The sequence below is a fragment of the Drosophila simulans genome, chromosome 2L (genome assembly GCF_016746395.2).
Source record: "Drosophila simulans strain w501 chromosome 2L, Prin_Dsim_3.1, whole genome shotgun sequence".
NCBI lineage: Eukaryota > Metazoa > Arthropoda > Insecta > Diptera > Drosophilidae > Drosophila > Drosophila simulans.
The window spans coordinates 19222955-19238425 of record NC_052520.2 but is presented as its reverse complement, the minus strand read 5'-3'; the positions used below and the strand labels follow the sequence as shown (position 1 = coordinate 19238425).

The 15471-nt window shown below is 50.6% G+C and overlaps 3 protein-coding genes across 9 annotated transcripts; 1 reads left to right on the top strand and 2 right to left on the bottom strand.

Moving 5' to 3' along the window:
- Window positions 1-6490, top strand: LOC6732827 (rho guanine nucleotide exchange factor 18). Of its 5 annotated transcripts, none has more exons than XM_039297524.2 (3): window positions 1-120; window positions 608-1381; window positions 2458-6490. In XM_039297524.2, the coding sequence occupies exons 2-3, from the start codon at window positions 685-687 to the stop codon at window positions 5688-5690; spliced, it is 3930 nt and encodes a 1309-aa protein (XP_039153458.1). In that variant the 5' UTR covers window positions 1-120; window positions 608-684; the 3' UTR covers window positions 5691-6490. The 5 variants fall into 5 exon arrangements, with proteins under 5 accessions (XP_039153458.1, XP_039153407.1, XP_016025550.1 ...); XM_039297473.2 differs by having other exon boundaries at window positions 80-456; XM_016178070.3 differs by having other exon boundaries at window positions 80-521.
- Window positions 6491-6555: 65 nt separating this feature from the next.
- On the bottom strand, window positions 6556-10483 carry LOC6732825 (DNA topoisomerase 3-alpha). The gene is made up of 4 exons (XM_016180394.3): window positions 10255-10483; window positions 9555-10188; window positions 9041-9502; window positions 6556-8982 (listed from the first exon to the last, which is right to left on the bottom strand). The coding sequence occupies exons 1-4, from the start codon at window positions 10408-10410 to the stop codon at window positions 6656-6658; spliced, it is 3579 nt and encodes a 1192-aa protein (XP_016025547.1). The 5' UTR covers window positions 10411-10483; the 3' UTR covers window positions 6556-6655.
- A 171-nt stretch (window positions 10484-10654) lies between these two features.
- Window positions 10655-15391, bottom strand: LOC6732824 (zinc finger protein swm). 3 transcript variants are annotated; one of them, XM_016180393.3, is made up of 6 exons: window positions 15217-15391; window positions 14636-14924; window positions 14096-14561; window positions 11725-14037; window positions 11531-11659; window positions 10655-11466 (listed from the first exon to the last, which is right to left on the bottom strand). In XM_016180393.3, the coding sequence occupies exons 2-6, from the start codon at window positions 14692-14694 to the stop codon at window positions 11242-11244; spliced, it is 3192 nt and encodes a 1063-aa protein (XP_016025546.1). In that variant the 5' UTR covers window positions 14695-14924; window positions 15217-15391; the 3' UTR covers window positions 10655-11241. The 3 variants fall into 3 exon arrangements, with proteins under 3 accessions (XP_016025546.1, XP_016025545.1, XP_039153580.1); XM_016180392.3 differs by having other exon boundaries at window positions 11725-14034; window positions 15217-15388; XM_039297646.2 differs by lacking the exon at window positions 15217-15391 and having other exon boundaries at window positions 14636-15209.
- Between the last annotated feature and the right edge of the window lie 80 nt (window positions 15392-15471).

Here is a 15471-nt window from a genome sequence, read left to right as displayed (position 1 = left end):
TCGGAATGGTTGGGCGCTTCTTTTCAGCACTGGACATGTTAGCGACATCGCTGTTAAATGTTAAATGTTAAGTGTGCCGCCGCCATGGTCACACTGCCCGACTGCTGGCGATAGTATCGGGTGAGCATCGATATTAGTTCCAACCCCAGCTCGAATCGCATTTAAATTTTAAAACGCTGGCAAAAATCTCACTAGCTTAAGATTCCATTTAGTTTTCGGTTAAGTGCAACGGCCAGTATTCCCTTCTCCGCACGCGAAGCACCCGTTCGAATTTATCGTTCAAAACGCACGCATTCCCCTCGCCCACGCACTGCTGTTGATGCTGCTGAGCTGCCGTTGTTGTTGCTGTTGCTGCTTCCACTGCTGTTGTGTGGCTGCTGTTATTGTGGTTGTTGTTGGTGCAAGGACAAGTGACGTCCTTCGAAAAAGGCGCAACAATTTACGTCGCGCAACAAGGTGTTTTCGGGGGTGGCGGGAAAATCAATAAATAGCAAAAAGCAAGTGCATACACAAGTGTATATGTACGTATGTACACACATATATGCATGTATGGTGCCCGTCGCGGTTGAGTGTGTGTGCGTTGTATACTGAAACTTTCTTTTTCTAGGCAGCCAGCTGTAAAATAGAACAGTCGCTAAACAAAGGAAATTGGCCCAAAACGCAGAGAATTCAGTAGACCCTATTATGGACAACGCGGGCGAGGACAGCGACAATGATGTGGTCACCGATTTTCTGAACTCCAACTGCAGCGAGTCCTCGGAAGCGCTGGTTAATGGTGGCTCTGCCAACCGAGGCGCCTCCATCGAAAGTCAGAACTATTGCATACCCGTAATAAACGCACCTGTTCCTGGACCAGCGCGCGCACCCGTTGCTCCGCCACCTGCATCTAATCCTGCCAGCAACAGCATTAACAACAACAACATGATACCCACCATCAATGTGACGCCACACAGTCCGGCCCTGGCCTCCAAGTACAACAACATATTCGAGGACACGCTGAGCCAGCTGCAGAACATCCGCGAAACGGTCGTCCAGATGAAGAACTCCTCCTCGCCCAGCCAGCACATGCAGGACGGCAGCTTGGCCAATCATGGACTGCTCAGCGCAGCTATACTGAGTACCTCGCTGCCCGATCTTACGGGGACGGGCACGGGTCCCGCGTCCGGTGGCTCCAACTACGCCATGTGGTCGTCCACGGCACCGCAGCAGTGCCAGTTTCTTCACACAGACCGCCGGAAGTCCTGGACAGCCGTGGACGATGGCAGCGGCGCTGGCGACTGCACCAACAAGAGCGTCAGCCTATCCAGCCTGGACAGCGAGGAGCAGGAAACCATTCGCGTCACCGAGCAGCGACGAAGGTCGGCCAGGAACAGCACTGGAGGTAGATATGCACTAAATTTTCGGGGGTGGGTTGGCAAAGCCATAAGTGTGCAATGCAATAGTAGTTCAGATATTTGTATACCTGGCTGGCACTGTAGATTAGGTAAATATGCCAATATTATTTAATTATCTAGACAAAAGTTTTTAAGTTTTAAAAGCTAAAAATAATCCAAAACAAAAATGGGTCGGAAATGGATCATACAGAGGAATCTGTAAATTGTCGGCTATTCCAAAGGTTTTTGAAATGTTATCACTCCTCATTTGCAGCACATTTGTAGGTCAATTATATCACAATGTCAATACGGTTTCCTAAAACGCAGATCAACAACCACCAACCTTTTGGAGCTTCAACTTCCTTTGTAATACAGGGCTTCAGAAATAATTTTCAAACAGGTGTCATCTACACTGACTTTAGTAAAGCATTTGGCTTTGTCAATCGTTCTCTTCTAGTAAGCAAACTTGGTTTATTAGGTTTATCTGTTGATCTTCTAAATTGGATTTTAAGTTATCTGAATGGCAGGACGCAACAGGTCCCCTTTAAAAATTCTATATCTCGTATTCTTCGAGTAATAAAACATTCGCTTGTACTTATGTACGCTGTGAATGGTAAATTATGCCATTTGGACTTACAATTTCGATAGCTTTCAAATATGATACCGTGGTAACGTACTTAACTTAAGTGTTCCAAGCAGATTCACTAGAAACTACAGCCCCAATCTTAAATCATTGTAGAACTATGAGTTTTCTGTACGATACGAGGCAGTGGCCCTCGCTCGTTTGGGCGGGAGGTGTGACCGTGGGACTCGCGCAAAAAAAATGGAAAAAATATGCATGATAAGATATCGTGAATTAAGTCAATAAATTTTGCCAATTGATTGCTGAAAACAATATGCCAGTCAACCAAAGAGTAGGGGCTATTACCAAGTTAGTTTCGTTTCGATGTGGAATTCCACAAAAGCCCCTTATCTGTAAGCCCATATAGTGTTTTGGTATGGGTAGCTCCGACCAAAGCTATCAGAAACCCCTTGCGATTAGTTATTGCTAACCGACCGACTCTCTAACTCTGACTACTCGCAGGCATTTCGACCCATTCGCTAAACGAGGCGGAGCTGGCCCGTGACTTCGAGAGGATTGCAGCCAAGCGAAGCCTGGCAACGGAGATCATCAGCCGAATACCGCTGCAGAAAAGCATATCGACGAGCTCAATTATCGCCAAGGAGGATATCAAGGCGATCGCGCGCCACCTCACGGACAGCGAGGATGAGAATCAAAGCCTCTTGCGAGCGCACGCAAAGATCGAGGTCTACGACACCGTAGAGAAGCGACCCAAACGCGGTTCTATATTCTTCCGCAAAAAGAAGCCCAAGGCGAAAACGAAGTCGTTGGTGGGAGGCCAGCTAAGTGCGTGCGACGTCTGCGGCGCTGCAATCACACTGGCGCAGATCAAGGAGCATCACCTTGAGTGCAAGGTGAAGAAAATGGGCGGTGGCCAGGATTACTACGACGGGCCGGATGCAAGCACCTTTAGCAACCCAGAGGATCAGCCTCTGATACGTTCCGATTTGCAGTTTCTCAACGAAGCGCCGATCGAAGCTCAGGATTTGGGAGCCGATCCCGTTCTAGGCATCGTTCTCAAGGAGCACGACTCCTGGACACCCAATGTGCCTAGGGAGTTACTCAAGACGCTGAAGGAACTGCAGATCAAGCGGCAGGAACATATCTATGAGTTCATTATGACCGAGAAGCACCACTGCCAGACACTGATCGTCATGCAGAAGGTGTTCGTTGAGAGTCTGGAGCGGCACTTTCCATCACTCAACCTAAACAGCATGTTTCCGCGCCTGCAACAGCTCACCGATCTGCACACCTGCTTCCTGCGCCAGTTGCGACTAAAGCAACGCGAGCAGCACATGGTGGACAGCATTGCGGACATATTGCTCGATTTCTTCTCGCTGGAGCAGGCGCAATGCCTGCGGCTGGCCTACGGAGAGTTCTGCGCCAATCATCGCAGCGCCCTGGACCAGTTTAAGCTCTGTCTGACCGAGCCAAGCTTCGCCGAGTGGTACAAGCACTGTCTACAGAATCCGTTGCTTAAGAAGAAGGGCATCCCCGAATGCATCTTGTTTGTGACCCAACGCCTTACCAAATACCCGTTGCTCATCGAGCCGCTGCTGAAGAGCGCCAGGGATAACAAGCTGGAGACAGACAAGCTTCAGCATGCCCTCAACCTGGTCAAGTCTCTTCTGGTCGATGTAGACGCGTGTGTGGCGGAGAAGGAGCTGCGCGAACGACAGCTGGAAATCTATGGTCGCGTGGATGCCAAATCCTTTGCAATCTACAAAAACAAGCCCTTCCGAAAAACTGAGCTTGGTGTGGAGTCGCGACGTCGTTTGAAATTCGACGGATTGGCCACTCTCATGCAGGGCAGGGCTAAGACGCAGCTTGTCCTGGTTGTGGTGCTCACCGACTGCCTGTGCTTTCTTAGCGAGAACTCCGGTCACAACAAGTACTCCTTCTTCACGCCGGAGCACAAGGCTGGAGTGGTTCCTCTCCAGAAATTGCTTATTCGCGAGAAGGCGGGCACCGAGTCCCGGGGAATATATATTATCAGTTCCAATCCGGATTTCCCAGAAATGTACGAGCTGAAAGTGCAGACACCAAAGGACAAAAACACTTGGATTCAGACCATCCGTCAGGCTGTGCTTGACTGTCCCGCAACGGACATAATCGAGGCGGAAGATCTCACGGCGGAGGAGAAGCTGCGAATCGGAGTGAACAAAAGGGAGACCATCGAGAAGATGCGACAAAAGGACATTGAACAGGCGCTGCTGCTGGAGGAGAAACTGATGCTTCAATTCAACTTGCTCAAGGAGCAGCAGCCCTTTGGAGATGTGGCCGGCACCAATTCCAATTGCAGTGCAGCCAACTTCCTGGCGGCCTTCGGCTCATACAAGGATCTCGTTAGTGCCGACTGTGACACGGCGGAGCTGTGGCGCAGAGTGCTCAACACGGTGCAGGACATCAGCCAGTTGGCTTCCACGATCTACTCGGCGGCCACGGGTCAGCCGGTGCCCAGGACTCTAAGTAGCGTCGGCGAAAAGCAGAGTGAGCAGTACGCTTCGCCCACTCTGCCAAAGCGGGCGGAAACCTTTGCTGGCTTCGACGAAAAGCGCGGCAAGCTGGCCTCCAAGCTAGTGCTCACCCCCCGCCTTCAGGAATTGGAAGAGAAGCGAGAACCAAAGAGCGGGTCCAGCTCGGTGACGGAACAGCCTCTAGAGAACAACTATGCGGTGCTACAGGTGACGCACCATCTGCAGACTCTGCTGTGCGTCATCTCCCAGCAGATGACCACCATTAATAACCTGCAACTTCAGCTGGCCCTTTACAGGGAGAGTCCGCGCTCGAGTGCCTACACGCACAAGGATCAGTTGGAGGAGCTGCGCAACCTGCAGGACAAGCAGCAGGAGGAGAAGACCGCCTGGCAGCGTCAGCTGAAGCAGCAACAGGAGGAACTCGCCGAAATGCGGGCACAACAGCTGCAGTTGCAGAAGCAGATTAAAGCCGAGCAGGAGGATGTGCGCCAGCAGCGTGAACAGCTGTACAAGAAGATGGAGCTCCTCTCCAGCCAGGGTCTGTTGCTGTCGCCCAGCACTCCCCTGCCTCCGGTGAGCAACAATCATCATCCACCTGCTGCGCTGTTAGATGACAGCCACGAGACAGACAATGGATTAAGTGGAAGTGGGACGGGCAGCAACACGCCCAGTGTGGGCGGAACCTTCGATCGACGCAAGGAGAAATGGCTGAGTGGCTCCTCAAGCTGCAAAACTCCGCCTGTTAATTTGATCAGCGCCAACAATGCAACCAAAGTCAACGCCACTCTGGTCAAGCAAAAGCTGCCCATGAAGCTCTCCTCGCTCTCGTCCAGCGGCACTTCCAGCACCCGCGTGGACAAGTCCGCCAGCTTTAATAGCGCATCACCGACACCCTACATCTCCGCCGGCAGTGTGCAGCAGATGTTCCCGCTAAAGTTGGCTGACCGGAGGACAGCCACGCCCTCGAACTGTACAACGACGCCCACGACGGGAATGGTGCCGCAGCACTCGCGAACAGGAAGCTCGCCGGCGATCATCCAGCAGGCAACGACTACGGCAACTCCCACCCAAACCCCCGTAGCTCGAGCGGAATCGGTGGCCCATTACACTCGCACTCCGACGAGCAGCCGGACAGGAATTGCAAGAACGGCTGGAATCGCTGTGGCCACTGGCACAGCTCCTCGAGCCAAGCCCGAGGAAGAGGAGATCTACTTCTGACGCCAGTTCACGCCCGAAGTCGAAATCTAAATGTTGAACCATTTGAAACCAGTATCATTCCGATCGATATAAAAACCTTCTTGAAGACATAACCTTTCGGCCTGATCTTGGGCAATGAGGGGCACTGGAAATGTACTTCCATACCTGTTGAACTGTACCTATACCATTCGAAAATCTACAATCCCTATATCGTACTGCCCATTTTAGGCTCAGCGTCGCAAATGTTATCTTTAATTTAAGCAAACGTACTGTACTTAATGGTATTTCCTACGGACTCGCTATCAATCCAATGAATCTCAAACTGTTTAGTAATTTAGTTAACCAATTATTTATTACCATTATTTATATATTTTTTAAACCAATTTTACTTCGGACAAAAGCATAATTACAGTAAGTGTGAGTGTTTTCGAATTTTACTTCTTCCAATAAATAAACCTATTCAATATTTATTACATACCCAAAACGAAAATGCAATGTAAAGGCGTTAAGCGTTATCCAAATTAGGATTAGGAGAGTATATGTTTATATATAAATATATGTAACCACAAGAAATGACATTCCATCGAGATTGCCCAACTTTATTATCTCTAAGCCCGTTTACGAGCATCTTTGATTTTTGATGTGCTCCCTACCGACGTTATGAACTTTGTATATAAGTTTAAATAACTCTAACTTTACCTTTCCAATCCTCGCTATAAGTGTTTATGTGTTGAGAGGAGACTCAGAACTGGTCCTAAGCCCTCTAATCTACGCAATAAATGAAGCTCGCTCCAATAAATGTTTAATATTTATAAAATCTAGAAGCAAGTGTTTTCCTGGCTGTTTCAATTATGAAATTCGTCAATATTCCATAGATAATAATAGGTTTTATTTTATAAAAACAACTTTCTTATTTTCGCTTTATACAATGTACATACAAATACATCTTCCCATATCCGTTCTGTGGTAATACCCACGTCGCTCGACTACATATCAAACTCATCCTTGCGAGGACACTTGTTCCTTGTGTGTCCCTCCTTGCGACAGAGACCACAACGTCGCGTTTTGGAACCATCGGACGTAGAGGCCGCGGGCTGACTGCGTCCAGGGGGATTTCGATTAGCCGAGCCCCAAGAAGTGCTGCTAGCACCTTGGTTTTGGTCCTCATCTCCCCATTTGAAGAAACCGCACGACTTTTCTCGCGTGGGACAGGCATAGAAGGGTCTACCCTGGTTTGGTCCGTCTTTTCGGACAGTCAGCTGGCTAGCCACTTGCCCACAGTTGCACATCACCTCCTCTCCGTCCCCTGAAGTGGGCTTATCAGCCCACTGAAAGAAGGTGCACTCATCCGGTTTGGGACAGTTGTAGAACTGCCTGCCTAGGTTGGGTCCATTCCTACGAACAGTGTTCTGGCGAGCTGGCTGCTGACATCCTGTACACAGGACTGTTTCGGATTCCGGAACCGAAGAGGGTGGTGTGGAATCCCACTCGACACTGTCCCATCTCGGTCGTTTAGCTGCCGGTTTCGGGGGAGGAGTGGGAGCAGCAGTACCGAACGACGCTCGCTCACGAGTTCCCCAAAGCATTGGCATCTCGTCCGCTTTGTCCTGCTCCTTTACCCATTCCGAGAGACTTTTGTCTAGCTGCTGGTCCACATTGGAGTCGGTGGGCAGGGTTCCGCCGTTTACCAACGCCTCGAATTCAGCATCATCATCCGCTGCAAAAGCGGCGGCTATGTCGTCATCCAGGGGGACCATACTCATGGTTTTGGGTTGGCTACTCGATTCCACGGATTCGGCAGCAGCCAACATGGCGTCCTCAAAGCCATCGTTACTATCGAAAAACTCATCTAGTCCATTGCTGGCGGAATTCGTAGGCGCCGCACTTGTAAAGTAGCTGCGTATGCTGCTAGTCGATTTGCTGCTTGAATTTTTGTTGGCTGCCGCTTTCGGCTCTTTTGTCTTTTTCGGTTTGGGTTCGCTGGGAGGCTTTTTAGTAGGTGGTTTTTTAGATTCGCCGCTAGGTTTTTTGCCCCTTCCTCCTCCCAAGCCACCGCCTCCAGTTCCGCTGCCCCGTCCACCAGAGTCACCGCCTCCAGTTCCACTGCCCCATCCTCCAGAGCCACCTCCTCCGCCAGAGCCACCGCCTCCAGGTCCGCTGCTCCATCCTCCAGAGCCGCCTCCTCTGCCAGAGCCACTGCCTCCGGGTCCTGAGCCTGGACCGCCTCCGGGTCCTAAGCCTGGACCGCCTCCTCCACCACGCACTTCACCCACAATGCCTCCCACTTTCTTAACCGAGTCCAAATTAATGTTGAACGTGGTGCGAAAGAGATTATCGCAGGGCAAACAGGTTTTGTACCAACCGCTGGGAGTACTGAATACCCCGCGATAGTAAGGCGTGCTCAGGCGGAACTTGAGCATTCGGTATCCATCGCCGCAGGTGGGACAGCACTCGTCCAGCACGGATGCGTCCTTGCACTCTGTCGGAAGCCAGACTGCGTTTTTGCAGTCAGGAAAGTTATTGCAGCCAATGTACCAGCCCTGCTGGTTCTTCTTTGGCTTGAGCGCCAAAGGAGCCTCATTGCACTTAGGGCACTGGAAGATTGATTGGATGATGCCTTGACTTGGACCACTTCCATCGGCTCCTCCCTGACCTGCAGAATTGGCAGCTGGTGTCTCATTGATGCGAGCAGATATCTTGGCGTCCATGGCGGTAATCTTATCGGTAATTTGCTGATAGGACTGCTTGTACTTGGCGATCTGTTCGGTCAGGACCACCTTGGGATCTTTCTGCCCTTGACAAATTAGTTTTAAATCCAATTCAAACTCAGCACGGAGTTGTGGCTTGGCCAGGGCTAGCTCCATGGCATCGTATCCCTCATACAGTCCCATTCCTATAACTCCTGGTACCAAAAAGCCCTTGTCCAGCACCCCGATGTAGCCGCGTTCCTTGATCGTGTTTATGTGCTCAGCGTGGGTGGCATCTGTACCAATTCCATGCTTTTCCATCAGTGCAATCAAATCCGCTTCGGTCAGCAGGGGTGGGGCAGTGGTGGCACCTTCGTGGAGCGATACTTCCGTGGGCTCAAAGCGCTGTCCGTTTTCATAGTGATGGATCTGCTTCGCACTCCACTTGTCATAAACATAAACATCCAGGTAGTTTCGTTCGTGAATAACAAGACCATTGGCAGTGAACTTCTCACCGGCAATGTCGATGTGGACAAGGGTTTCGGAGCCGACTGCATCTTTGCTGACGCAGGCGAGAAAGTGCCGGACGACCAGTTCGTACACTCGCGCCTCGTTTCCCTGCAGGTCTTTAGTAGAAAGGGGTATGTTATGTTCGGCATCAGATTTAAATAAAGATTCCCTTACTTTCTGCCAGCTTGGTAGGATGAATGGGAGGATGCGCCTGATCCGACTTGTTACCGTTTCGAGGATTTGGTCCCCACTCAATCACCCGCTGGGCAAATGCTCCCCAGTCGCGGTGACCAGTTTGCATCTCAACTAGTGGTGCCAGAGCGAACTCCTTGGAGAACTGGTTGGTTTCCGTACGGGGATAGCTGATGAAACCCTTGGTATACAGTTTTTCGGCAATGGTCATCGTCTCCTTGGCAGATAGCTTGAGTTTCCTCGAGCCAAGCTTCTCCATTTCCACGGTATCCAACGGAGTGGGTCGCCATTTGTGTTTGGGCTTAACGGTGACGCTCTCCACGAGCGCTCTAGGATCCGGTTCGGCCAGGCAGAGAAGCAGATAGTTTTCACAAGCTTCCTTATCGAAGAGTCGGTTTCGGGCCCAATTAAACTCCACCGTCAAGTCATCAATTGTGTGCAGAACTAGAAATACAATATTTATAGCTTTCTAATGCAGTACCTATTGTCCTCCTACCCTTAATCTTCCAAAACGGCTCGGATACAAAGGCCTCAATCTCCTTATACCGTTCGGCGACGAATCCCAAAGTGGGAATTTGGCAGCTCCCATAAGAGATGAGCTTATCAGCTATCTTTTCGGGGAATAAACGTTGTAGGCGCATTGTCTGAAACCGGGTGATGGCGGCACCAGTTCGCAAGTCCAGTTCCGTGCGCACATCCACGGCATCGCTCTGCCTTTTGTCCGGCTGCCCCAATTGCTGCAGAGCCCGACGCACCGCCACCGTGGTAATCTCCGAGAAAGTGGCACGATAAACCGGAATATTCGGTTTGATAGCGCGACACACATCAATAATCTCGTAGCCAATGTTCTCGCCCTCGCGATCGCAATCCGTCCAGATAATCAATCCCTGACAGCCACGGACCTCGCGCTCCAAGGTCCTTTTGATGGGCTCATAGTCCGCGCCAACGCCCTTCTTCACCGGCGCGTCGAATAAAGAGCGCGGATCCACTGTTCTCCAATTTTTGTACGACACCTGGAATGCCAGCTGCATCATGTGGCCGGATACGGAGGTCATAACCATTTTGGCATTCTTTCCGCGCACAAGGGCCTCGAAATCGAAGACCTTGTTGTACACCGAGTAGCCTTCGCGCTGTGGGCAAGAAAAAAAATAAGTTGTGTTTACATCCTACAATTCACACCATATTGAATTGCATACCCTGTGTGCTGCGCCATTGGACAGCAGGCCGGCAATCGTTTTGGCGGCGTCGTTCTTCTCCGCCACGTTCAGGTACTTCATTGCCTGGCCGGGATTAGCGCAGTATCTTCTGTGTGAGGCGAAGACGGGGCGAAAACATGTTAAGACAGCTTTCATTCAAATAAATTCGCAGTAAAGTAAAACCAATCGCGCCATATGAAGAGGAAGAATATCGATGAATTTATCGAAGTTCTTATCCAGTCATCGATTTCTTGGCAGCACAGCTGCCAATCTAGCTGGTAACACCGATAAAAAGTGGCGCGCCATTTGAAAAAATGGAATTTAGAAATAACACCACCAATCAAATAACATTTTTGATCTGTCGGTATTACTGCCACCCTTTAACCAAAAATAGGCATTGTTTCTCCTGAAATACGAAACTATTTTATTTATTATATCTCTCTATATAACTTGCTGTTTTGCATTCACGTTGCTACGATTTTTTTCTTTTTTTGACTTTCATTGCGCTTGTTTTTGGGGATTTTTTCTTTGCAATTTTTTTGTTCTTTTAGTGTTTTATCGTTTTAACTCAACATAAAATCTTAACAATTATATATCCGCGTATATATATTTGTATATAAGAAAAGGATAGAGTGAAAAATGTGTAAATACAAAGGTAGTTCACGATCTTTAACCAATGTTTTGTCTCGCGCTTTTTCGCATCGAGCCTTGGAGTTTGGTTGCATTTCGCTGTTGAAGTTGTAGTTTCAGTGTTGTTATTTCGGACTTAGGTTTAGCTAAACTCATTCGTATTTTTAGGCGATTCAGTAAAATATTAGTAATATTTAGAGCGTTTAATTGAAGTGTGCAAAGTGCTCGTTCATTCTCAGCACTGCCACACACTCAGCAGTTAGATATAGAATAACAACAAATACATGTTAAGGGTTTCCTAACACTTGTGAGCCCCACGGAACTTTCCCGGCCACCTCAGCAGCGCAGGGCGATGCATCAACGACGCCAGGAGCGATCCTCGGACTCCTCATCCTCCTCCTCATCTTCCAGGCGCAGCTCCGGCAGCGTGTCGCTGCCTAACAGACTCTCGCTCTCACTGACGGACTGGATTAATTGTTTGGGGTTCTCTAGGCTAACGAGCATGGCACCTGGTGCAGTGGACTTCTCAACAGGGGCGGCCATTGGAGCTGGAGCGGGTGTCACCACGGGAGCCCACGAGATCTATGGTTGCACAAAAAGTTAATTTACTGCCGTATTCGCACAGCAGCCTTTGTCATTCACTCACCTGCAGGCGCTTGTCTTTGTACATTTTGCCCCGGAGCACAGCCTGTTCGGCGTTGAGACGGGTTGCGTATGAGAGTATTAACTGTGGAATCTCACGGTCTACATCATGCTTAGAAATCTCGCCGAAGTTCTGTGAAAAGACATGAAAAATACATCTCAAACAATCTCATTTTGAGAACTCGGCATTGGGCTTACCTTAAAGTGACCCAGGACAAAGTCTGCCTCTTCGGCCGCAAAGCCAGTGACCACAATGGCCTTTGGTCGCCTATCGACGCGAGTGGGTCCCTCCGGCAGATTCGGACGCTTGCGTCCTGCACCGCCACCGGGTGCGCCCGAAGCAGCTGCATAGTGGGTAGACTTGTTATTCGCAGCTGAGCCAACACCTAGATTGCGTTGTAACTCCTCCAATCGCTTCTGTATGGCTGTAGTGTCGTTGCCCTCCTGTTGCTGGGCGATTAGCTCTAGCTCCATGTCGAGCAATTCCTTCTTCTGCTGCTCCTTGGTCTTCTTGACGGGCGGCTGTTGCTGCTGCTGTTGTTGCTGTATTTGCGCTTGCAACTGATCTTGGTCGGCCTTGATTTCCTTTCGAAGTTTGTCGATTGTCATCTGCAGCACCTTTATTGTCTGCAGAGTAGGGGCCCTCTGAGAATCCTGCTGGTCCATTCGCTCCACCAGTTCCAGAGCAGTCTTCATCTGCTTCATATAGCTCTGGAGCAATTCTTGTTTGCGTTTGCGCAACCCGTTAGCCAGTTGATGAACTGCTTTCTGCTGCTCCTCCTGCTTCTTGCGTATGCTAGCGGCATTGGCAGCAGGGTTCAAGGGACGACCTGATCCCGGTGCTCCCGCACCAGCTGCTCCTCCAGCTGAGCCGCCAGCTGTCGTTGTATTTAGCTTGAGACGCATTGATGCCGGAGCCGCTGTGTTGGCCTGTTCCGTGGCAGGGGTGCCAATATTACCAGCTCCCGCCTCAGTTAAAGGATTAGCATTGCTGATCTTCGCACCATCCGCATTGGGTGTTGGCACTGCCGGAACGTTATGCAGATGGTACTGGCTGGCGTTCTTCCGTCCACCGCCTCCTCCACCACCGCCCATCTGGTTCATCTGTCCCACATCCGCTCCGCTGCTGTCGTTGTGCCAGAAGACCTTAATAAATCGGTTGTTCAGCACCGCCTCAGTGCTCCTGTAGGCCACATTTGCTTCAGCATGTGTGGAGAAAGTCACGATAGCTGCCTCTGGATCGCCTTCGTACGAAACCTGAATGTTAACGATCTTGCCGAACTTAGCAAAGTGGTTGTTCAAATGAGCGATGGTGTTTAGTCCGCGCGGTACCTTCCTCAGCTCCAGCGAACTGTTATGCTGCTGCATGTTGGGATTGACGCGCGGGCCAAGACGACTGTTGATCGGCACCTTTCGCTTCGTTGGCACATCGGCAATGGCCACTGTATCCTCCAGTTCGAAACGTCGCTTACCAACCTCAGCAACGCCTCCCGTGGGAGCGCCATCAACCACGGGAATAGGTATGAGCTGCCGCTGCAACGGAGTGGTCACCGCAGTGGGATTGAAAGGGAATGGCATCATGGCCGCCTGCGGCGGAGCGCCTGGATTGCGCGCGTAGTCAGCGGGATTGGGAACGCCCATCGGATTGGGCCCAGAGCCGCTCATCAGCGTGCTTGGTCGCACATTACCGCTGAAGGGGTTAATGGTGGTCTGTCCCGGTTGCGTTGGTGGAGGCACTGGTCCCTGACCAGCTCCTGGTGGCGGAACTCCGCTCCTCGCCCATATTTCTGGCGCATCCGGATTGTACTCGCGCATTGACATCATGAGGTCCGAGTTGTTGATGCCCTCGAACACTACCGGATTGACGCCGTGGTCCCAAGGACATGTTTCACCCCTGACACAATAGCCCTTCTCGTCAAAGTCCCGGCAGCGCTGACGAGGATGGGAAGCCGGATGCTCAACGGGCGCTGGCGGCGCCACTGGAGCGGGAATTTGGTTAGCTTGGGCTGCTTGTACTCGGTCCGGGGAGTTCTGGTTGCGCCGTGCGTTTCGTTCCGGCGACATTGACCGACTGTGAGAGCGCCGGCTCTTATTGTTGCCAAATCGAGGACGATCATCTGCGTTACCACCGATGCGCCGGCGATCAAAGTTGCGCCGACCATGATGGCGATTGTCGGTCTGCGAGCCTGGTGGAGATTTGTTACGGAATTGGCGTTGAGTTTTCTCGCGTTCGTTCACCCGTCGGTCGCGTGACCTGGACCGCCGAAAAGCGCGCTCGTTCGAACGCGATCGGGAGCGGGAACGGGATCGTAGGGAAGCACGTCGTCGTCGACTGTCGCGCGGCTGGTTTTCCTTGTCAGCATAACCCGCCGCAAGACCTGCTCCGCCGGGACCACCTCCTCCACTTCCGCTGACGCCGCTGCTTCTGCCCGGTGGGCTGGCACTGCGCACATGATGGTGTTGGTAGTTGGAGGCGGACTGTTGATTGTGGGAGTCTTTGGTTTTGTGCTGCTGGATAAATTAGATATATAAACAAAACAGCTAACGCAAAGGGATCACTAAGACTCACATCAAAGGCTGGCTTGGCATCTGTATGGGCGTGCATGGCAGTGCCGGCTTCCTGGCTGATAAAGGCTAGGGCCTCGGCTTCCCTGGCATCTTGACTGGCCTGCTCTAACTTGACCTGATTGCTATCGGGTTTTATCACATTATCTTTAGGAGGCGGTGGAGGGGAATCGGCAATCAAAACCGCTTCGATGTCGTCCTGGGGCCCATCAATGACCAGGGCCAGATCCTGGTCAAGTGTTAGCTCAGCGGTGGATGCACTGGAGGCCGTTATTAGAGGGGCAGCAGGGACCGTCAGGTATTCCTCGCTGGCAATGGCATTGAAGAGGCGTTCCACGAAACGCGTCGTCTCCTCGGACAGGAAAACATCGAGCTGCTCGATCATGATCCGCTTAAGGTCTTTATCCGATTTGTCCTTCTTGAGCAGCGCGATGACATAGCGCGCCAAGGCCGAGGAGTCCGCATCGCAGCTGTAAATGGGGTGGCATATGTGAGAGGGTTAGTTCCAGGGATAGCGATGAAAGAGCGGCTTGCAAGAACTTACAGTGGCTCCAGGACCACGCTCAGCCAATCCTTGAGCTTGTCGGAATTCTCCAGAATCATGCTAAGGCGGGTTGTTCCTACTACTTGCTGCTGCTGTTGTTTTTGTTTTTTGGTTGGGGGCTTCTTGCGTTGGTCTGCGCTAATCTGGGTGGGGGGTTAATCGTGCTCGGGGGGCACACACGCCCGAAAAATTATTTTTAAGATGACCTCTGTCGCTCTGGCGACTGTGCTGCTGCGATTTGGGTGAACTTCTTACTTCCTGTTACCGTCGTTGCTTCTGCTTTTAATCTCTGAAATTGAATTTCGGCGTTTATCTCACTTTTTGCCGAACTTTTTCCTTCCTTCTTTCAATTGCTTCTTCTTCCCCCTCTGCTATCGTCAATAAGAAAGTTTCTCGATTTTGCTACCCGATACTTTTTGCTTGCGTACGAGCACGACGCACACACACAGCCACACAGCGCGTACAAACACACAGGCACGCAGCACTCACATACATACGTATTAGCAGCACCCAGTTTTTTGCGCTCAAATTTCTTGGTCTTTTCGAACCAATTTTTCAACCAAAACTCCAAAGACACATACCTCAAGGCTTAAATATAACTTATTAATAAGATTTGTACAACAAATTGTGGTTTGAACAGCTATTTTTGTATTTTTCACTGCACTTTTCCTGTTGCAAGGTTGCTTTTGACGAGTCTAGGCTGCGTAGTCGATATATTGCCAGGTATATCGATAGCCTTCGATAGCGGAATTCCCTCGAAACAGTGTTGACTGCTATCGACCATACCTTAGCTTAAGAGAATATATGAATTTAAAATATAAATCAGCTAAATGTTT